The 23,257-nt window shown below is 40.1% G+C and overlaps 1 protein-coding gene across 4 annotated transcripts in view; it reads left to right on the forward strand.

The window, feature by feature from the left end:
• LOC137283163 (BAI1-associated protein 3-like) overlaps window positions 1-23,257 on the forward strand; it is a 187,157-nt gene that overhangs the window by 61,457 nt on the left and 102,443 nt on the right. For all 4 annotated transcript variants that reach the window (XM_067814602.1, XM_067814604.1, XM_067814603.1 and 1 more), the window contains 5 exons: window positions 17,515-17,598; window positions 19,366-19,533; window positions 19,796-19,862; window positions 20,146-20,407; window positions 22,911-22,955. In XM_067814602.1, the coding sequence (XP_067670703.1) occupies window positions 17,515-17,598; window positions 19,366-19,533; window positions 19,796-19,862; window positions 20,146-20,407; window positions 22,911-22,955 (626 nt within the window). The remainder of the gene's footprint in view (window positions 1-17,514; window positions 17,599-19,365; window positions 19,534-19,795; window positions 19,863-20,145; window positions 20,408-22,910; window positions 22,956-23,257) is intronic.

Below are 23,257 nucleotides of genomic sequence, written 5' to 3' on the forward strand. Positions count from 1 at the left end.
CTAAACACCTGTAGTGGGATAATCACATAAATACAGTTATTGTGTAGGTAGTATACAGACAATATTGCCATTGGCATACAGGTATCATTACACTTTTTGTGTAGGTAGCATACAGACAATATTGCCGTTGGCATACAGGTATCATTACACTTTTTGTGTAGGTAGTATACAGACAATATAGCCGTTGGCATACAGGTATGATGACATTACACTTTTTGTGTAGGTAGTATACAGACAATATTGCCGTTGGCATACAGGTATCATTACTCTTTTTGTGTAGGTAGTATACAGACAATATTGCCGTTGGCATACAGGTATCATTACTCTTTTTGTGTAGGTAGTATACAGACAATATTGCCGTTGGCATACAGGTATCATTACACTTAATGTATAGGTAGTATACAGACAATATTGCCATTTGCATACAGGTATCATTTATAACTCTTTTTGTGTAGGTAGTATACAGACAATATTGCCGTTGGCATACAGATATCATTACACTTAATGTATAGGTAGTATACAGACAATATTGCCGTTGGCATACAGGTTACATAATCATTGCACTTTTTATGTAGGTAGTATACAGACAATATTGCCATTTGCATACAGGTATCATTACACTTTTAGTGTTACTGAGGTAGTATACAGACAATATTGCCGTTGACATACAGGTATCATTACACCTTTTATGTAGGTAGTATACAGACAATATTGCCATTGGCATACAGGTATCATTACACTTTTAGTGTTATTGAGGTAGTATACAGACAATATTGCCGTTGACATACAAGTATCATTACTCTTTTTGTGTAGGTAGTATACAGACAATATTACCATTGGCATACAGGTATCATTACACTTTTAGTGTTACTGAGGTAGTATACAGACAATATTGCCGTTGGCATACAGGTATCATTACACTTAATGTATAGGTAGTATACAGACAATATTGCCATTGGCATACAGGTATCATTACTCTTTTTGTGTAGGTAGTATACAGACAATATTGCCGTTGGCATACAGGTATCATTACACTTAATGTATAGGTAGTATACAGACAATATTGCCATTTGCATACAGGTATCATTACTCTTTTTGTGTAGGTAGTATACAGACAATATTGCCGTTGGCATACAGGTATCATTACTCTTTTTGTGTAGGTAGTATACAGACAATATTGCCGTTGCCATACAGATATCATTACACTTTTTGTGTAGGTAGTATACAGACAATATTGCCGTTGGCATACAGGTATCATTACTCTTTTTGTGTAAGTAGTATACAGACAATATTGCCGTTGGCATACAGATATCATTACTCTTTTTGTGTAGGTAGTATACAGACAATATTGCCGTTGGCATACAGGTATCATTACATTTAATGTATAGGTAGTATACAGACAATATTGCCGTTGGCATACAGATATCATTACTCTTTTTGTGTAGGTAGTATACAGACAATATTGCCGTTGGCATACAGGTATCATTACTCTTTTTATGTAGGTAGTATACAGACAATATTGCCATTTGCATACAGGTATCATTACACTTTTTGTGTAGGTAGTATGCAGATATTAATGTTTTTGGTATACAGGTGTTATTGCAATGTTAAGCAGATAAAGGGAAGAGAGTTTTTCACATGTGGTAATATAACCCATGTTGAGAAGTTCTCCAATGTCCTGCCAGCTCACAAGTGGTGCAACATCCCATTTTAAAATGGTGTTACAGATTTATATAGAAATGGTGAACAAATAGTCATACACATTGCTTCAGTCCATATTGGCTATAATGATGTTTCTATATCTATGGGCAACAGAGAGTAACACTGATGAATGCATGTCAAGACAAAAGTAATTCTGTGGTCCAGTGAATCTATATAGAGTGCCACTATGTAGAGTACCAGTGAATCTATGGCAAAGTAACTAGTCTGTTGACCAGATGTACCTTCAAGTAACAGTATATATTTGTTTATTTCAGATGGCTCTATGCAATGGTAGGATTAAAACACATTTGTTGTTGATATAGTTTTGACACTACTAACAAAGTTCATCTTTCAACACAGTGTGAACAGTACTGCTAACATCTTTGCCAGTGTTACTAATATAAATGAGAAGCTGATATTGTTGCATTTCAGCCACTAACTCCAGCAACCATGTCATCGATGCAGTCCTTGGGGTAGAATACGTGTAGTCTCATTGATGCAGTCCTTGGGGTAGAATACGTGTAGTCTCATTGATACAGTACTTGGGGTAGAATACGTGTGGTCTCATTGATGCAGTCCTTGGGGTAGAATACGTGTAGTCTCATTGATACAGTACTTGGGGTAGAATACGTGTAGTCTCATGGATACAGTCCTTGGGGTAGAATACGTGCAGTCTCATCGATGCAGTCCTTGGGGTAGAATACGTGTAGTCTCATTGATGCAGTACTTGGGGTAGAATATGTGTAGTCTCATTGATGCAGTCCTTGGGGTAGAATACGTGTAGTCTCATTGATACAGTCCTTGGGGTAGAATACGTGTGGTCTCATTGATACAGTCCTTGGGGTAGAATACTTGTAGTCTCATTGATACAGTACTTGGGGTAGAATACGTGTGGTCTCATTGATGCAGTCCTTGGGGTAGAACACGTGTAGTCTCATTGACACAGTACTTGGGGTACAATACGTGTAGTCTCATTGATACAGTACTTGGGGTACAATACATGTAGTCTCATTGATACAGTACTTGGGGTAGAATACGTGTGGTCTCATTGATACAGTACTTGGGGTAGAAAACATAGAATCAATGAACTTGGGGTAGAATACGTACAGTACTTTGGGTAGAATACGTGTAGTCTCATTGATACAGTACTTGGGGTAGAATATGTGAAGTCTCATGGATACAGTCCTTGGGGTAGAATACGTGTAGTCTCATTGATGCAGTCCTTGGGGTAGAATACGTGTAGTCTCATCGATGCAGTCCTTGGGGTAGAATACGTGTAGTCTCATCGATGCAGTCCTTGGGGTAGAATACGTGTAGTCTCATCGATGCAGTCCTTGGGGTAGAATACGTGTAGTCTCATTGATACAGTCCTTGGGGTAGAATACGTGTAGTCTCATTGATGCAGTCCTTGGGGTAGAATACGTGTAGTCTCATTGATACAGTACTTGGGGTAGAATACGTATAGTCTCATTGATGCAGTCCTTGGGGTAGAATATGTGTAGTCTCATTGATGCAGTCCTTGGGGTAGAATACGTGTAGTCTCATTGATACAGTCCTTGGGGTAGAATACGTGTGGTCTCATTGATACAGTCCTTGGGGTACAATACGTGTAGTCTCATTGATACAGTCCTTGGGGTAGAATACGTGTAGTCTCATTGATACAGTCCTTGGGGTAGAATACGTGTAGTCTCATTGATACAGTACTTGGTGATAGAATACGTGTAGTCTCATTGATACAGTACTTGGGGTAGAATACCTGTAGTCTCTGTATACCAGCAGTCACATGCACATCTAGGTAGTTCACCACTGACATTCCCTAAACACCTGTAGTGGAATAATCACATAAATACAGTTATTGTGTAGGTAGTATACAGACAATATTGCCATTGGCATACAGGTATCATTACACTTTTTGTGTAGGTAGTATACAGACAATATTGCCGTTGGCATACAGGTATCATTACTCTTTTTGTGTAGGTAGTATACAGACAATATTGCCGTTGGCATACAGGTATCACTACTCTTTTTGTGTAAGTGGTATACAGACAATATTGCCGTTGGCATACAGGTATCATTACACTTTTTATGTAGGTAGTATACAGACAATATTGCCATTTGCATACAGGTATCATTACACTTTTAGTGTTACTGAGGTAGTATACAGACAATATTGCCGTTGGCATACAGGTATCATTACACCTTTTATGTAGGTAGTATACCGACAATATTGCCATTGGCATACAGGTATCATTACACTTTTAGTGTTACTGAGGTAGTATACAGACAATATTGCCGTTAGCATACAAGTATCATTACTCTTTTTGTGTAGGTAGTATACAGACAATATTGCCATTGGCATACAGGTATCATTACACTTTTAGTGTTACTGAGGTAGTATACAGACATTGTCATTGATACAGTCCTTGGGGTAGAATACGTGTAGTCTCATTGATACAGTCCTTGGGGTAGAATACGTGTAGTCTCATTGATACAGTCCTTGGGGTAGAATACGTGTAGTCTCATTGATACAGTACTTGGGGATAGAATACGTGTAGTCTCATTGTTACAGTACTTGGGGTAGAATACGTGTAGTCTCATTGCTACAGTACTTGGGGTACAATACGTGTAGTCTCATTGATACAGTACTTGGGGATAGAAGACGTGTAGTCTCATTGATACAGTACTTGGGGTAGAATACATGTAGTCTCATTGATACAGTACTTGAGGTAGAGTGCGTGTAGCCTCATTTATACAGTACTTTGGGTAGAATATGTGTAGTCTCATTGATACAGTACTTGGGTTAGAGACCTTGTAGCCTCGTTGATACAGTACTTGGGTTAGAGAGCTTGTAGCCTCATTGATTCAGTACTTTGGGTAGAATACCTGTAGCCTCATTGATACAGTACTTGGGGTAGAGTGCCAGTTACCTCGTTGACATAATTCTTCATGTTGAGCGCTTGTAGCCTCATTAATAGTAATAGAGCATTTGTATAGCGCCTTTCCAGGCTAAATATCCTGCTTAACAGAGCATTTGTATAGCGCCTATCCAGGCTACATATCCTGCTCAAGGTGCACAAAATGTCAACAGAAAGCTTGGGTAGCCTCATTGATATAGTACTTGGGGTAGAGTGCCTGTAGCCTCGTTGATACAATCCTTGGGATAGAGTGCCTGTATCCTCATTGATACAGAACTTAGGTTGGAGTGGCTTTCCCCCATTACCGTATAGAGACAACAGCTGTCCTACTCATTCTCTCTCTTTCAGCAGAATTTGTATTTCACTTTCATGTTCTGACGAACAGCTGCCAAGCTTTGCTAGTCTGTAGTTTTATTTACTCATTCCTCTCGGCAAACTTCTTTTCCATGTTCTTCGTCATACTTGACCTTCAGGAAGAACAAAGTCATTTCACTGTTGCCTGGAAACACGGAGTGATAAGTATCCTGCATTTTTCAGCATTATCAAACAGATCAAATAAAATAGTTCTGTGTAAATCCTTCAAGAGTTTGAAGTATTTCATGATCATCCTGTAGGATATTTTGTCCAATTAAAAACACATAATAGATGCCAAAGTTGCTATGAGAGTTGTGTTAGTGTGTGTGATCTACTTCCCTTCTGATAAGGCTTAGTGTTGATGATGTAGTGCACCTGTAGACATGTCTCCTGCTGCTGTTAAGTACATTCATTCCATTTACCATTTCTACTTAGCATCAGGATCTCATACGTTTTACCTTGTCATGCTTTTCATAAAAAGAAAAAACAAATAGATACTGGGATATACAAACTACAACCTTGGTGCTAAAGTCGATGCAAATAAATACCAGTATGAATGTGTTTTGATTTGGAGCATATTATTAAATTTATGTTAAGTTCATTTCTGCCATCCTTGTTTATCTGTGGTGAAAGTGTATTATGCTACTATATAGCACTATTTCAGTGATATCACAGCAGAGGACACCAGAATAGGGCTTCACACATAGTACCCAGTGGTGTTGACAAGCGCATCCTGTCACCTCCAATACTAGCTCCTTGGCATGACAGACACATGCTTTAACCAGCAGCCTATATTGTCACCCCCACCACAGGGTCCTTGGCATGACAGACATTCTTTAACCAGCAGTCAGCCCTGCCACCTCCAACACTAGGTCCTTGGCATAACAGACACATGCTTTTACCAGCAGCCAACCCTGTCACCTCCAACACTAGGTCCTTGGCATGACAAACACATGCTTTAACCAGCAGCCTATATTGTCACCCCCACCACAGGGTCCTTGGCATGACAGACATTGTTTAACCAGCAGGTAACCCTGCCACCTCCCACACTAGCTCCTTGCCAAATATTCTTTAACCAGCAGCCTATAGTGTCACCCCCACCACAAGGTCCTTGGCATGACAGACACATGCTTTAACCAGCAACCAACCCTGTCACCTACAACACTAGGTCCTTGGCATGACAGACACATGCTTTATCCAGCAGCCTACCCTTTCACCTCCAACACTAGGTCCTTGGCCTGACGGACACATGCTTTGACCAGCAGCCAACCCTTTCACCTCCAACACTAGGTCCTTGGCATGACAGACACATGCTTTAACCAGCAGCCAACCCTTTCACCTCCAACACTAGGTCCTTGGTGTGACAGACACATGCTTTATCCAGCAGCCAACCCTGTCACCTCCAAAACTAGGTCCTTGGCATGACAGACACATGCTTTTACCAGCAGCCAACCCTTTCACCTCCAACACTAGGTCCTTGGCATGACAGACACATGCTTTAACCAGCAGCCAACCCTTTCACCTCCAACACTAGGTCCTTGGCATGACAGACACATGCTTTAACCAGCAGACAACCCTTACACCTCCAACACTAGGTCCTTGGCATGACAGACACATGCTTTTACCAGCAGCCAACCCTGTCACCTCCAACACTAGGTCCTTGGCATGACAGACACATGCTTTAACCAGCAGCCAACCCAGTCACCTAGAACACTAGGTCCTTGGCATGACAGACACATGCTTTATCCAGCAGCCTATCTGTCACCTACAACACCAGGTCCTTGGCATGACAGACATATTCTTTAACCAGCAGCCTATGTTGTCACTCTCACCACTAGGTCCTTGGCATGACAGACACATGCTTTTACCAGCAGCCAACCATGTCGCCTCAAAAACTAGGTCCCTGGCATGACAGACTTGCTTAAATCGGTAGCCTACCTGTCACCTCCAACACTAGGTCCTTGGCATGACAGACACATGCTTTAACCAGCAGCCAACCCTTACACCTCCAACACTAGGTCCTTGGCATGACAGACACATGCTTTAACCAGCAGCCAACCCTTTCACCTCCAACACTAGGTCCTTGGCGTGACAGACACATGCTTTAACCAGCAGCCTATCTGTCACCTCCAACACTAGGTCCTTGGCATGACAGACACATGCTTTTACCAGCAGCCAACCCTTTCACCTCCAACACTAGGTCCTTGGCATGACAGACACATGCTTTAACCAGCAGCCAACCCTGTCACCTCCAAAACTAGGTCCTTGGCATGACAGACACATGCTTTGACCAGCAGCCAACCCTTACACCTCCAACACTAGGTCCTTGGCGTGACAGACACATGCTTTAACCAGCAGCCAACCCTTTCACCTCCAACACTAGGTCCTTGACGTGACGGACACATGCTTTAACCAGCAGCCAACCCTTTCACCTCCAAAACTAGGTCCTTGGCATGACAGACACATGCTTTAACCAGGAGCCAACCCTTTCACCTCCAACACTAGGTCCTTGGCATGACAGGCACATGCTTTAACCAGCAGCCAGCCCTGTCACCTCCAACACTAGGTCCTTGGCATGACAGACACATGCTTTAACCAGCAGCCAACCCTTTCACCTCATAAACTAGGTCCTTGGCATGACAGACACATGCTTTGACCAGCAGCCTACCTGTCACCTCCAATAATTGGTAAGGTACTGTTTAAGATACCTCATATCTCCACAGTACTTGGCACAGCTATCAAAGAACAAATTTCTTTGGATGAAGATTTGGGTTGGCTGAAAGTATGGCATTTTAGCAATTTTTTTAGATTTTCTGTTTGAACTGAATGATAGCTGATTATGATATCAAATTCCTTACTGACAACAGAAAATAACGCATTTCCTCTTGAAAGATTCCACTGAGGGACATTCAGCTGGAACTATACTCCTCTAGTTCTCTTTGATTTATACTTGTACAGGTCTAAATGGGTATGTACACATATTTTCTTAAATGATGGTATTTTTTTCCTTAGAACCCATTTATGTGCAGTATTTCATATATCGGCTTGTGAGAAATGGTAGGTGTTTGCAGGTGGACAGGGCAGCACAACTATACTCACAAGCAACCTTCTACATTATCTCCCATCACATGCAACACAGCCACCCACAGACATATGTCTTCACCCACTTACAACACAGCCACCCACAGACATGTCTCTTTACCCACATAAAACACAGTCACCCACAGACATGTCTCTTTACCCACATACAACACAGCCACCCACAGACATCACCATCACTTAAGAAGACTGAACTCAACATGTATTTGTTTGTTGTATAACCAGCTTAAGAAGACTGGACTCAGCTCGTATCTTAAGTCTTGGTTACTTCCCAGCCAACACTTTGGTGTTGACACTAAGTATTCTTCATTAAAAGAACTTGATTTGATATTTTCTTAACTCTTAGAATGGAAAGTTTGGCTGTTCATTTTGCCACTCAGTAACTTATTTGTTCAATTATTTGTTGTTAGCAAGATCTCCATCTTATGATGTTCTCTGTGCAAAGCAGGGGACATTGTCGGGCAGGAGACATTGTCGGGCAGGAAACAGCTGGAATGTCTTCTCCCACTGCTATTTGTTCCAAATGAAACCCATTATCTTGGTAAAACTGCAGTAACCAGGCACCGTAAATTTCAGGAAGAAGCCAGGATGCTGTAAGAGACAGTTGTCAACTAAAGATGGCTTCATACTCTAAACACACATGCCTAGCAATAGAAAATATGTCATGGTTACTTTACAAAAAGCAAGTATGTCAAAAAACATTGTCCTGTGAACTGCATGCTCTTGTGATGGAGCCAGGCGTCTGACCTTAGTATACACTATGTAACATGTAGACACCTTCTGAGACTTTATTTACACAGTATAACATGTACACACTGTCTAGGCTTTATTCAAACAATGTAACATGTAGACACTGTCTAGGCTTTTATTTGAACAATGTACCATGTAAATGCTGTCTTATCAGGCCTCAACTGATACCATGTAACATGTAGACACTGTGTTGGTCTTTACTGACACAGTGTTACATGTAGACAGTGTGCAGACCTCAGTTTGCATTTTGTACCGTGAGTGATGTTTGGTTGAAGCATGGCCATGTCAGGTGAATAAGATCGTGTGACAGGCTGCTAGATCTCCACTGTACAATAAGTGTCATTGCTGTCACTTACAGCTGTCTGCTGCATATCCTGTCCTTCATCATTCAGTCCACTGTAGCAGGCTTTTTCAGACAGCCATATTTGTCTTACACGTTCCAGATCCCTCCATGGCTTCACTCTTGATAGTTTTAGCTCACCATGAGTTGATTACTGGCAAATCAACACAGTGATTTTGTATAAGCCAGCACACAAGTCTGGACACTTGTGTTGCTTCATCTTGTTTGATACCAGATTTGCATGTTGGAACTTACCTTGCTCATTATCACTATTACAATATTTTTGAAAATTGTTCTCAGTGTTTGCATTTGTTATCAGGTCTAACAATGGTCACAGGTTTTGGACTTCAACATCCTTGCTGCGTTGATCAATTTCAGATTGTATCTTGTACACTCTACCATTAAAACAAACCTTTACCATTGAAAACTCCCAGCTGGCCTTAAGGAATTGATTTCCTTGTCAACTGGGTTGAGACATTATTGATGTTTTGGAGCATCACACTATCAGTTACTCAGAGGGAAATGTCCCATGACTGAGCTTAAATTTCAGTAATGTTTCATCACACCTTTTGTGTGCCTTCCCTTCACACTTGAAGGGAAATGAGCCAGAATGCTATTACATTGAAAATTCCGGGAGATTCCATGATTCCACATGCATTTTCCACTACCTGTCAGCCCCTTGTTATCCTATAGTTATATTTTCTCTTGTCTGTCTGAAGAGTCCTATTGTGATACGGTTGCATCAATGAGGTCCTTTTTCTAAAGGTATCATCTATAATTGACTCTTGTCATCTTGGGGTTATATAAGGGCAACAGATCCAAAAATTTTGTTCTCTCGTAATCAGCATAATCCTTGAGCTTGCATTTGTTGAAGATCTGAACATCAGACATACTTCTGTAAGCACCAATGTCCACCCACAGAAACTTTTAATTTCCATCCACAAGTGCCTTGAGGACCACAGGAAAGACACCCTTGTAGTTGTGGTACAATGAGCCACTCTTTACAGGTTTCCTAATGGCCACAAGTCTAGTCTGGTCTAGTCTGGAATCTCCTTGGTGTTCTCCTGTTTCTTCTCTGGGTCTCTTCCATTTTTCTTTCAATCATGTCTTGCTGGAGGACAGCAATCAGGAGCAGAGCAACATGGTCCAGGGATCCAGAGTGTATAGGACTAGGGCAGAGACTGATGAATAATCCATATTCAACAGGGTTTTATGCCCCATTCTAGAACATTCCAGCAACATTATTGATGCATTTCGGACATTTGTGTTACATTCTAAGTGCATTTGAAGGACGTTTGAGAAGACTGGACTCAAAACATTCTGTTATTATTCTTTAACATTCAATCCATATTCTAGGACCATTCCAAGAGAGTTCTGAATGCATTCAATGTAAATTTGTGCAGCATTCGAGGTACGTTCCAAATGTATTTCACAAAACAATCAAATAGCACTCATACACCAGTCAGACTTCATATTGAGCATTCTTAGTGCATTCTAATGCTATTCTAATTATTGTTGCTGTATTGCAATTCAGTTTAGCAGCATTTGTGATCTAGCATATTTTGAATGAGTAAGAATTAATTGAGGAGGTTAGTAGTGCATTCTAAGTATTCAGACAGCATTCTTTCAAAGCTTGACAAAATTCCTTATTTTGACATTCTCACCCGAATGCTTTTCGAATTTTGGACATATTGATTTGTCTGGCTGATTCCTGTCAATTCAAAATAAGTTACATGAATCCCTCAGTGTTGAACTAAATCCTGCAGAATTTCTGCCTGCCGACCAATATTTAATGACCAGTTGTAGTTATGGGTATTAAAGGTTTAAAGCATCTAACAACATTTTGCCATATATAAGGCTGTATGTTTCCAAATGTCTAGGCATATGTAGTTTCAGAACAAACTGTCACATTTCACTGTCCTGTAGCACAATCACAAGGATGGGTTCACAGAACATGGGAGAGTCCAGATATCCTGGACACAATTGTCAGTGAACCTCTAATTTTGTGGTATTTTACTGCCATAGGAACATTTCAATGCTATTTTGCAGGTGTATAACATTAAAAAGTGATAAAACTTAACATTTGAAAAGACTTGCTGTCCTGATTTGATGTACTGTTAAAAAGGAATATATATGTTATCCCGCCAGTGTGTTTTTTATGGTTAATATCCTGCAGTAAAAAGAAAATACAGGTTACCACGCCAGTGTGTTTGGGATGGTTAAAGGTCATATGCAGCGTAAAACACAACTTTGCAGATTCTGATACCTTTCAGTATGTACCAGTGTTCTTGAATACCGTCCGACCCTCTGACAAATCTGGCAGATTCACCAGTGATCAAATAGAAATCACCAACCCACCAGCCCCAGTGTCTGACTGAATATTTCACAATGTCTTTGTGTGAAGTTGTTATTTGCGGCATGTGACCCTTGTTCGCTGTTTATAAATCTTATGTTTGTTCAATGCCAATTATAAGAAATGTTAAATCTGAAATGTTTGTGTAACCTTATTCTGTGAGTTCTGTGAATTTTCAGTGGGTCAGACAGACATCTGAAACTTACAGGACCCAATGTCCTTTTACTTTGAAACACCATCGTGAACACTGTGTACTTAGCAAAACAAACCATCAAAAGTGCCAATTGAACCTATGAAGTTGAAAAAAAATTGCGATGAAAAAAAGCCAGCGAAATCAGAGTTCAAATGATTCACTAAGTTTCCCCCGTGTTGGAGGGAAAAGTGGTTTCAACAGCTATGCTGCACTTATAACGCATAACGCATGTGCAGTGAACAAGTTCGCAGAGCTTGAAACAGTATGCCTGCCTGGAGTCTGAGGTCACGAGCAGTAGTCTGATCTTGGTTGTGTACACAAATAAGTAAATGATCTACTCATAACATAAAAAAAAAAAAAACGTTGACTGTGATAGGCAGCCTCTGTCACAGAGAAAACTCAATGTCTGGTTTATTGACACCAGTATATGTCTGTCTGCCTGTCTGCTAATGACAATATACAGTGCACAACTTCAGTCACTGAAATTAACGCCTATCAGGCTTATAAACTGTAAACAAAGATCCATGAGTGCACACCCACTGGCCCTGACTGGTTTCAGTATTGCGGCTGCTTCGTTTCGAGGGGGTAAATCCAAGTACAAAATATTGCACTTTTGATTTGCTATTATACGCTTATAATTCTGTTTATTTGTTTTTTTCTTAATTAGGAGTGCACTTTATATATCATGAATAAGTGATAACTGTGTTTTAATTATGTTGCTTGTGACCTTTAATATCCTGCCTTAGGAATTAACATTGTATTTAGCATGCCTTGGATACATAGTGTTTATTCCTAATGCAGGATATTAACCATCCCAAAAGACTGGTGATAACCTATTTATCATACAATGTCATTCTTCATTTATAATTTTAAAAAATGCGATTACATTTGCCACCGATCATGAAACTTAACTTTGTGGAATGTGCCGATGTCACAAAAATGTGCATAGCAATACGTGACGTCACAAGCTCAATGACACTGTTTAATACTTGGAACTACAAATACACTTTAATGTTTGCACGAGATGGTGCAACAGCATTCCTATGCTGTTCTCTCTCTACCACTGACAGCCATTTGGGGAACTGATGTTGGTGTCTTCGTAGGCCTATGAATTTCTTCGCTTTTTAATCTGCTCCATCTATTATAATCTGCTCCATCTATTCTGAGATCAAACCACTGACAGGACCTTAGCAACGGCGCCAATCTGGAATCGACCACCAACCCTTGACGCCATGTTTGTTTACACTGTGAAAGTAAGACCTAAAATTTACATATGACCTCTCTAATTTGCATCAGTATCCGTATATGAACCCAATGGATACTGAAAATATCAATCGTGTTAGTGTTCTGGGCATAGTCAACCAGTTTGTTCCTCTCTCTACACTGATACCATCACGGTAGTGTTCAGGGCACAGTCAACTAGGTTGTTCCTCTCTCTACACTGATACCATTATGGTAGTGTTCTGGGCACAGTCAACTAGGTTGTTCCTCTCTCTACACTGATACCATCACGGTAGTGTTCTGGGCACAGTCAACTAGGTTGTTCCTCTCTCTACACTGATACCATTATGGTAGTGTTCTGGGCACAGTCAACTAGGTTGTTCCTCTCTCTGTACTGATACCATCGCGGTAATGTTCTGGGCACAGTCAACTAGGTTGTTCCTCTCTCTGTACTGATACCATCGCGGTAGTGTTCTGGGCACAGTCAACTAGGTTGTTCCTCTTTCTGTACTGATACCATCACGGTATTGTTCTGGGCACAGTCAACTAGGTTGTTCCTCTTTCTGTACTGATACCATCGCGGTAATGTTCTGGGCACAGTCAACTAGGTTGTTCCTCTCTCTGTACTGATACCATCGCGGTAGTGTTCTGGGCACAGTCAACTAGGTTGTTCCTCTTTCTGTACTGATACCATCACGGTAATGTTCTGGGCACAGTCAACTAGGTTGTTCCTCTTTCTGTACTGATACCATCGCGGTAATGTTCTGGGCACAGTCAACTAGGTTGTTCCTCTTTCTGTACTGATACCATCGCGGTAGTGTTCTGGGCACAGTCAACTAGGTTGTTCCTCTTTCTGTACTGATACCATCACGGTAGTGTTCTGGACACAGCCAACTAGGTTGTTCCTCTCTCTGTACTGATACCATCGTGGTAATGTTCTGGGCACAGTCAACTAGGTTGTTCCTCTCTCTGTACTGATACCATTGCGGTAATGTTCTGGGCACAGTCAACTAGGTTGTTCCTCTTTCTGTACTGATACCATCACGGTAGTGTTCTGGGCACAGTCAACTAGGTTGTTCCCCTGTCTGATACCATCGTCTTAGTGTTTAGTGTATATGTAAGAAATGTGTATTCCTTGAGAAATGAGTGTTGACATGGAAAAAGAACAGACACATTTCATTTGCTGGAACATGCTGAGATAATCTCAAGAGAGGTTGAGAATTATTCATCTGCCACTTGGACGATGATGATGATGATGATGATGATGATGATGATGATGATGATGATGGCTGGTATGAAACTTGAATAATCAATAGCATTCCTGTGAAATTCAAAATTGACATACCAGGGTATATACACAGTATAATATTTCCATTGATCGACAACTGGAACTTGAAGGACAGTAACCTGTCAAAAGGCGAAACTTGTGTCATATTTTAAATAGGTTGGAAAGCATGGTTTGTCTGTTTCAGCAGGAGCGCATGTTTATGTTATGCATTTTTTTTCTCTTTGTCTTGCGTCTTAATCCTGCATTAATCATTAAGCATTAATCCTGAGATAAGCCTGTGCAAGAGTTATCTATCCTTATTTTGGCATGTCTATTTTAATTGGAGATAATATTTATACCCTCTGGTAACAGATTTATTAAATAATTTTTTAATATTAACCAAGTGTGAATATACTACTGTAAACCAACTTATTTCTGCGACTGCAATTTACTGCGAAGCACGCTACTCAGCCAAGAATGCGAGATTTAAGCAAGGTGAAAACTTGTGTCTCCCCTACCCTTACAAGGCCGAGACACCTGAAAAGGCGGCAAGAATGGCTGCAATAAATGAAACTATCATCGCTGCATGTCAGAAGACACCAGACAAGACGATTACAAAACGTGGAGCGAGAGAACAATGCCATTTCCCCCATGACCAGAGTGAAGATCACAAAGCATGCCACTGAAAATGGAAATTCCAAAGCAGCCAAACATTTCAGCAAGATGTTAGGACTGGATATCGGCGAAAGCTTTGTGCGGTATATGAAGACATCGTACTTGAGAAAAAGAGCCAAAACTAACACTGAAGATATAGCAGAACTGGTGCACAAACAGCGTGGGCGACCTTTGCTCCTGGGTCAACTCGACGAACTTGTAAAAGATCACATGACCGGCATCAGGGAAGGGTGCAGTATCATCTACTACAACATTGTTTTAGCTGCCCCCCAAGGGATCGTCCTACACGAAAACAGAATGTTGTTGTCTGAGAATGGCGGACCCATCGAGCTGAACATCGAGGTGAAATGTTTTGACAGTGTTGCGAAGGATGTCGATGCAGTGAGGTGTGGTTTTATTAAAACTGGACTGTGACAGTAGATGTTGTATGGGACAGCTGATGGTTATGCAATTAACGGATTAGTGTGGTGTCAACAAGTTTATTGCATTGTCCTGAGACTTAATTATGTGTCATGATTGTATCTGTAATTGAAGAGGTTTAGTTGTTGTCACTTATCGTCGCCATTTTGTTGTTGGAAATAAACATATTTTTTGTACTTATTACTGCATGATCTTTACTGCGACTGACTGTCACTTGCAGTTGTCGCAATAACTAGTAGGTTGCAGAATATAGTTGGTTTACAGTATGTATTCATAAAAAATCTTTTTTTCTTTAAAAAAAAAACATTAATAGATGAATCAATATTTCTTTTAAATTTTGGGATTTTTTTAGGAGCTAATTAATTTGTCAAATCCAACATACTGCCTTGAAGACAGATTTTTCTGCACATACTGAATAATAAAAGCCAACAATATACATTTAGAGAACTTTTATTGACTTATTACCTTTTATAAATGGTGCCACAAGGGAGTGCCACTTGTTAAATGAATGTTATGGTGACCCCGGGACACATTGTTCTGCAAAAAGATACCAAATTTATACATCCAGTGTCTTTAAAGAAGAAAAACAACAGTATTTTGAATAAAGTAGTATTTCAAGTGCGTGAACTATGCAGCCCAAGTCTTCACGAACAGAAGAAAGTCCTGCGTTAAAGAGGGTACAGAGGAAACATGCATTTGAACACCTCGTGTGAATACTACAGATGTTCTTGGAGAGTACTGTATATCGACAAAGTTCTCGACAATGAGATTCTTCAAAGGTATTTTGAAGTTGGTGTGCTAATACAAGACAAATCTTACAGAGAACAACTTCTTGGTAACAACTTCTTGGTGAGGTGGATAATATAGTAGTGAACAGTATGGTATATTTTAAATGATGTACAGGAAGTCAGATAGGTATATTGAGTGTACTCTGTCCAACTCGGATTGCTGTATAAACCAGTCTGAACTGAAGGCCATGACGTAATGCTTCTTTATTGGCATAATGAAAACATCTCTGTATCTCAGACTTTAATTATTTTGGATTTTGGCCCAAGGTGGCAGCCCAAAAAGTAGTTACACATGAAAAACATTGACTTATAATCCAGATTGAGCATGAAGTGGGCTTGGCCAATAAACCTTGAATAAACAAACAGAAATTGTGATCAGCTGTTGTACACTGGAGAATTCTGCACTGGTGTTAAGGTCAGAGATGTAACTAGAGAGAATAGAAATGGCTGTACACTGATGTAACAAGAGGGAATAGAAATGGCTGTACACTGATGTAACTAGAGAGAATAGAAATGGCTGTACAGTGATGTAACTAGAGAGAATAGAAATGGCTGTACACTGATGTAACTAGAGAGAATAGAAATGGCTGTACAGTGATGTAACTAGAGAGAATAGAAATGGCTGTACACTGATGTAACTAGAGAGAATAGAAATGGCTGTACACTGATGTAACTAGAGAGAATAGAAATGGCTGTACACTGATTTAACTAGAGGGAATAGAAATGGCTGTACACTGATGTTACTAGAGTGAAATAGAAATGGTTGCACACTGATGTAACTAGAGAGAATAGAAATGGCTGTACACTGATTTAACTAGAGAGAATAGAAATGGCTGTACAGTGATGTAACTAGAGTGAAATAGAAATGGCTGTACACTGATGTAACTAGAGAGAATAGAAATGGCAGTACACTGATGTAACTAGAGAGAATAAAATTGGCTGTACACTTATGTAACAAGAGAGAATAGAAATGGCTGTACAGTGATGTAACTAGAGAGAATAGAAATGGCTGTACACTGATGTAACTAGAGAGAATAAAAATGGCTGTACACTGATGTAATTAGAAAGAATAGAAATGGCTGTACACTGATGTAACTAGAGAGAATAGAAATGGCTGTACACTGATGTAGCTAGAAAGAATGGAAATGGCTGTACACTGATGTAACTAGAGAAAATAGAAATGGCTGTACACTGATGTAACTAGAGAGAATAAAAATGGCTGTACACTGATGTAACTAGAGAATGGTTAGATGTAAGTAACCCTAACCCTGTGGCTGTAATGTCTACCAGCAGATTGCTGATAACAGCGGCAATTTGAATTGAAAACACCTTTCCACCTCTTGTCATCATTTTATCAGCAGTGGGTGTCTTTGAGGCAGGGTTCTGTAACAGTCAGTCTAGCAATGTAAGTGATCAAGACATCACACTTCTTTTGCAGGATGAAAAAGAGGCAGAAAAACCACCACCTTCAGAAAACAAGTTTGGTGCCAAGCCTAAGCATCATCAACTCAGCCGGAAAGAGGTTTGTGAAGTTTGAGGACAGTGTAGGCTGATTTTAAGTGACATTTGTTTGTTAGAAAACATGTTTGTCACTGCAGTATGCCTGCAGTGACTTGTCATGAAGTTTCTGTAGAAGCCAGGGCAACAACACGTAGTCATCTTTCAGTTTTATAGCCAAACCAGTATGAATTCCTCATACATGTACAATGATTTTACTGATGGTCTTTATGAATAATCCCATGTGTTGAAGTTAATTAATGGAAATATATCAAAAACAAATGTGAAAACAAATTTCATACCGGGAAAACAGCACTTGTATGAAATGTAAACAAAACATATTGGGATATTTTGAGATATCTTGATCTTGATGCATGTTCGTTAGGGAGAGAATATGTGTGGGAAAAGTTATGAGAATGGGGAAATAAAAATGATATTTCAACGATTTGTGCCATTCAACGCAATTGATCATAGTTGCCATCAAACATGAAGCAGTGATTAGCTCAAACACAGCTGTAATGTTTCTTCTCCCCTTACAGTTCCGTATAGTGCATCTTCCATGTTTTGTAACATAATTCTTTAAGTGATTCATTTCACTTTTGGTGTCTTTTGCTTTTGGACCAGACAGCTAGGAAACTAGTCTAAATCAACTGAAACCACTTAAATTGTTTTCAGTGGGAGGTAAGGTTAGTGTTGAGCTTGGAAAATAGAGGCCTCACGTAACTATTTAGACAGCTAGCATGAAAATGTGATAAAAGTATTGCCAAAACATTTTGCAAAATGTTCCACAAAATCACATTCCCATTTTAAGGGCATTAAGAAATTGAATTAAAAAAGAAAGATTTACGATAAGATTTCCTACCAGTCTCCTAATGAAGGGACAAGGTGAAGGTGCATTCATACACTCAAGAATTGGGTTATTCACACTGGATGTTGACAAACATAAATCTTGCTTTTCTTATGATGCTACAGTGCTTCAACCATTTAGTGCCATCGCGCCATTCATGCTAAAACTATGTAATGGCTTTTTTTTCATTGCTGGAGCATACTCATGAGCCCCACAGGTCTATAACATGGGTACAGGTACGATGAATAGCAAAGTCTCAACTGCATTGGCCTCACATTTAATGTAATCCACAGGTCTCAACCTAAAAGATTTTGCAGACAATTTATTCATGTGACTTTGGTTTTGGAAATGTTTTAATAACAGTTTCTGTTAACATGTGGTTTTAACTTTTCCAGGAATAGAATATCCCAGATAACAAGTTGTGTGTATGTCCTTAACAAAACACCAGCTTTTAATTATGTAGATTATATGACAAATGTCAGTCATATATAAATTGCCTAGATAACTGAATATCTGGATATGTGGAAAACCTTACTTCAAAATAGCCTTTGGAAATGACATGGGAGAATGTTCGACAAACAAAAATCCATACAGATCAACATTTAGTTTAGCCAGTGTTTATTTGCAAGAATGCCTTGGTTTTTCTTCTGGAAAATTCTTTCAAATTATGTGATACAGATAAGCTTCATGTCTGTGTAAATTAGAGTTAGCGGTAGATTGTAAAGGATATCCTTTGTTGGCTTCAACAAGTTTTGGAATAATCATTCTTTGCCTCTTGGTAAACTTCAGAATATTTTTTTCATTAAAATATCTATTTCAGTTGTATTTCTTGTCTAGTGATTCGTACTGATGTGGGTAATGTTTTGATATTGGTAGCTTGTTCTAATATCAATAACCGTTCGTACCTATGATCAGGAATGTCCTTGCATGTCTGCCTGGTTTCAGTTTGAGCTGCTTTACATCGAGGTTCTCTACACCATCAAGCACAAGATTGGCACAACCACCAGTTGTCACTCCCCGTTTATCCAGGACCTGTACCAGTATGCCCAGGAAGCATTCGGGGTGCGGCCAGAAGACCATGCTCGACTCCTAGCCAAGGCCACAGAGGAGAAGGTGAGTAGTAGGATAGAATCTATCCAATATTCAGTTGTACGCCATTGTGCTTAATTTCGTCAAAGCTTTGCCTCAGCAAAATCTTGACTTACCAATCATTTGGCAGTTGTCAAAGAACTAGAATGAGATATTACGATGGTACCTTCTGCTTCAGCTTGATAGTATGTACAGTTGTTAAATGAACAATGTAGCCAGCTCTTAGGTGTTAGGGATAGACCTGAATTCAATGAGGCTTATGAATGTATTTTGTTTTGTCCTGCAGCCTCCAATTGTTATCCTCAACATGACTGTGATTGAAGCAAAGGGATTGTTGGCCAAAGATGCAGATGGTGGGTGCCTCAATTATGAATATCAGTTAACCTCTCAGTCCACTGCCATATGCAAATGCAAATTGTACCTCACTGTACTACCACATGTACTCTCTCTACTGACACTGCCATATCCCTCTCTCTCTCTTTCTCTCTCTCTCTTCTTTCTCTCCTCTCCCTCCCTCCCTCTCTCTCCTCCCTCTCTCTCTCTCTCTCTCTCTCTCTCTCTTACATAGAAAACCTTTGCTGTGACCCTTATCTTAGGTTGACCCTCAGTGTGATCTTGTCCAATTCTGTGATACAGGTTTTAGTGACCCATACTGCATGTTAGGCATCCAGCCAGGCCAATCCTCTGAGGGAGATTCAACTGCCTTGTTTTCATCGGATGAGGAATCAGGGACAAAGACGAAGGAAAAGGAGCGACGTGGACTCCGCAAATTCTCAACCAGTCTTCGCAAGAAAAAGGACAAGGAGCTTGTGAAGGACCTTGTACCTGCCAAGTATATCCAGACCACTGCTGTCATACCCAACACTCTCAACCCTGTGTGGAATGAAAAGTTTAGATTGTAAGTACAGACTGTTCGGCAGTGTATGTTTCAATACATGTTCATGAAGATGTCATCTGAAGGTCATAGTGTACAGTTTGCAGAAGTTAGATGGTTGCATGTTTCTTGTATGAGAGCAACACACAGTGATTGTTCAGCTATTAGGTATTCATTAGAATGCTTTTATTCACTCATAAATAACATGTACACAACAGCATTGCCTGCAAAATATGTCACATTTGGGATATTACTTTAAAGTACAAATTCTAGTACTTTTTGAGGTTGAGTCCCATCCGGGATTCGAACCTGCACCCTCAGAGTCAGGCACCTAATGGTCAGCACAGAGTCTAACGCCTAGCCTGCTCAGCCACCATGACATCCACATATATAATGGAAGTCACGATGGCTGGCAGGCTAGGCGGCTAAGGGAGCGGGTTCGAATCCCGGATGGGACTCAACTTTACTAAGAAAGTGAAATCCCAACTATGTTGCATTTGACCACTTTCTAAATGGCATTGTATAATCATATCATCATTGCCTGGTAACACTAAGTGTGTGCATGCTGTAAACAAGGAACATGCAACATCAGCTTTCCAGAAATTTTACTTTTGATGGAAACAAAATATCATCTCTTGTGAGACATTATGCACATCAAAGCAACATACATACCTCACCACACACTTATTTAACTTAATTAAGCACCAACCTAGTTTGGAACAGTGAAAGAACTTTCATAATTCTAGGAGGCAGTAATGATGCCTCAAAACTCAATAAGTGACAAAAAATGTTGGCAATATGTAAGTATGCATTCTCTGTATGTGAGAAATGCCAACACTGTAGATAAGACTGTGGAAAAACAGTTCATTGACAAAGTATAAGCCTGACCTTCCTATGACAGTCTCTACCCTTCCCCACCAGTGAGACAATTGCCACCACTCATAATGACATGCTGCTACCAGTTCATGTGGATTTATATCGGAGGGACCCTTGCCTTCATACGAAGACCAGAAATGTCACAAATGTGCTGGAGAGGGTAGAGATCAAGTCTCTTGGCAGGCCAAGGGAGAGTCTCAATGGCACTATGCCATAGGAACACTCCCACAACACAACATGAATGATCTGGCCTAGTTGTGTTCTCCATGAATAGCAGGTAGCTAGGATGAACACTAGGATGAATGTTCCTTGGAATGTAAGCAGTTTTAATGAACCTCAAAACTCCAGACAAGTATGAAGCAGGACCCTGCCCTTGTCTGACCAATGGATCTGTCTCAAGGCCCAAGGATCTGTTTGATGTTGTGATGATCCAAAGTAGGAGGTGGATGACTGTTGACCCTTCAGGACCTGAAACCAACATCCTTGAGATGGTCACATGGTACTCAGAGGGGTTCAAGCATAATTGGCCTGATTGCTATCTTCTGTTGGAGTAGTCTTTTTCGGTTATACCTATTTCTGTTTCCATGTGCATTATGTTATTGTTTTTGAAAGCTGTGATTACACAAGGCCATTTAGAAAGTGGTCAAATGTAACATATGCTATATTTGGGATTGCCGTTTCTTGGTAAAGTACAGCTTTTGGCTGTGGAAGTCATGCCAATTTACATTTATCAGAGGGGTTCACAAAGTCCTCAGTCTAGACTACCAGTTGGACTGTTTGTCCAGTGGCAAAAATGGGTTAGGCAGCTGACCTTGTGTGGTGACGATATGGTGCATCAAACTGAGGGAGTGGATTCGAATCCTAGATGGGACTTAACCAACTCAGAGTACTAGAATCTGCACTTTACTAAGGGTTTGTAAAATCTTGAAAAAGCCTGGAATTTGTAAAATAGATTGCTTACAACTGTTTTTACAACTTTGTTTTAAAATTATGAAGTTACTTTCCTAATATATTCTTTTATGGGTGTTCGGAAGGCTACAGACTTGGCACATCTCAGAAGATGTCTTATGTAACTTCTTGTCTTTTGACCTTACTTTTGCCCCGAAAAAGCCTTGAAAAAGCCTTAAATTTTGGTCCTGAAATTCTGACCTTGAAGAAAGTGGGGCCCAAATATTGCATGGTTACATTTGAAAACTGTCTAAATGCCGTTGTGTCATCAAAGAAAATGATGCAAATGCAGCTACTTTCATGTTTTATTTTTGTAAACTTTATTACCTGTGGGTATACCATTGTCCCAGAGGTACAAAATGAAAGATCATTTTTCTTCTTTTGTAATCTTTTCAGAAATATTGTGCTAAAATGTGTTGTGTTGATTAATATCTCATTAACCACATTACCCACACATGTGAAATTTTTTATATGACTTTCCTAATGATTCCTTCAAAATTAAATGGAACCTTTTCAAGCATTGGACATCAAAAGCATATTTCAGCTTACAAACTTTTCAACTGCCCTCATAGGTATGTTTGACAGTATCAGAAGTAAGTATCTTTAAGTGTCAGAAGACAGCTGTTTGTTTATCTGTTAGTGTTAGATGTTGCTATCAATGTGAATTTGAAAGCTGATAAACATTTTCAATTTTCCTTAACAGTGACTTGGATTGTGTCCACACTGACCGGTTCCATCTGGACATCTGGTGAGTTGCTTGGGCTGAACATCGCCGCCATCACCACAATAGGTGTGTTAGTGGGTGGTTGGAGGCTACTCCTGGGTGAGTTGCTTGGGCTGAACATCGCCGCCATCACCACAATAGATGTGTTAGGGGTGGTTGGAGGCTTCTCCTGGGTGAGTTGCTTGGGCTGAACATCGCCGCCATCACCACAATAGGTGTGTTATTGGGTGGTTGGAGGCTACTCCTGGGTGAGTTGCTTGGGCTGAACATCGCCGCCATCACCACAATAGATGTGTTACGGGTGGTTGGAGGCTTCTCCTGGGTGA

The sequence above is a fragment of the Haliotis asinina genome, chromosome 5 (assembly GCF_037392515.1).
Source record: "Haliotis asinina isolate JCU_RB_2024 chromosome 5, JCU_Hal_asi_v2, whole genome shotgun sequence".
NCBI classification, from domain to species: Eukaryota; Metazoa; Mollusca; class Gastropoda; order Lepetellida; family Haliotidae; genus Haliotis; species Haliotis asinina.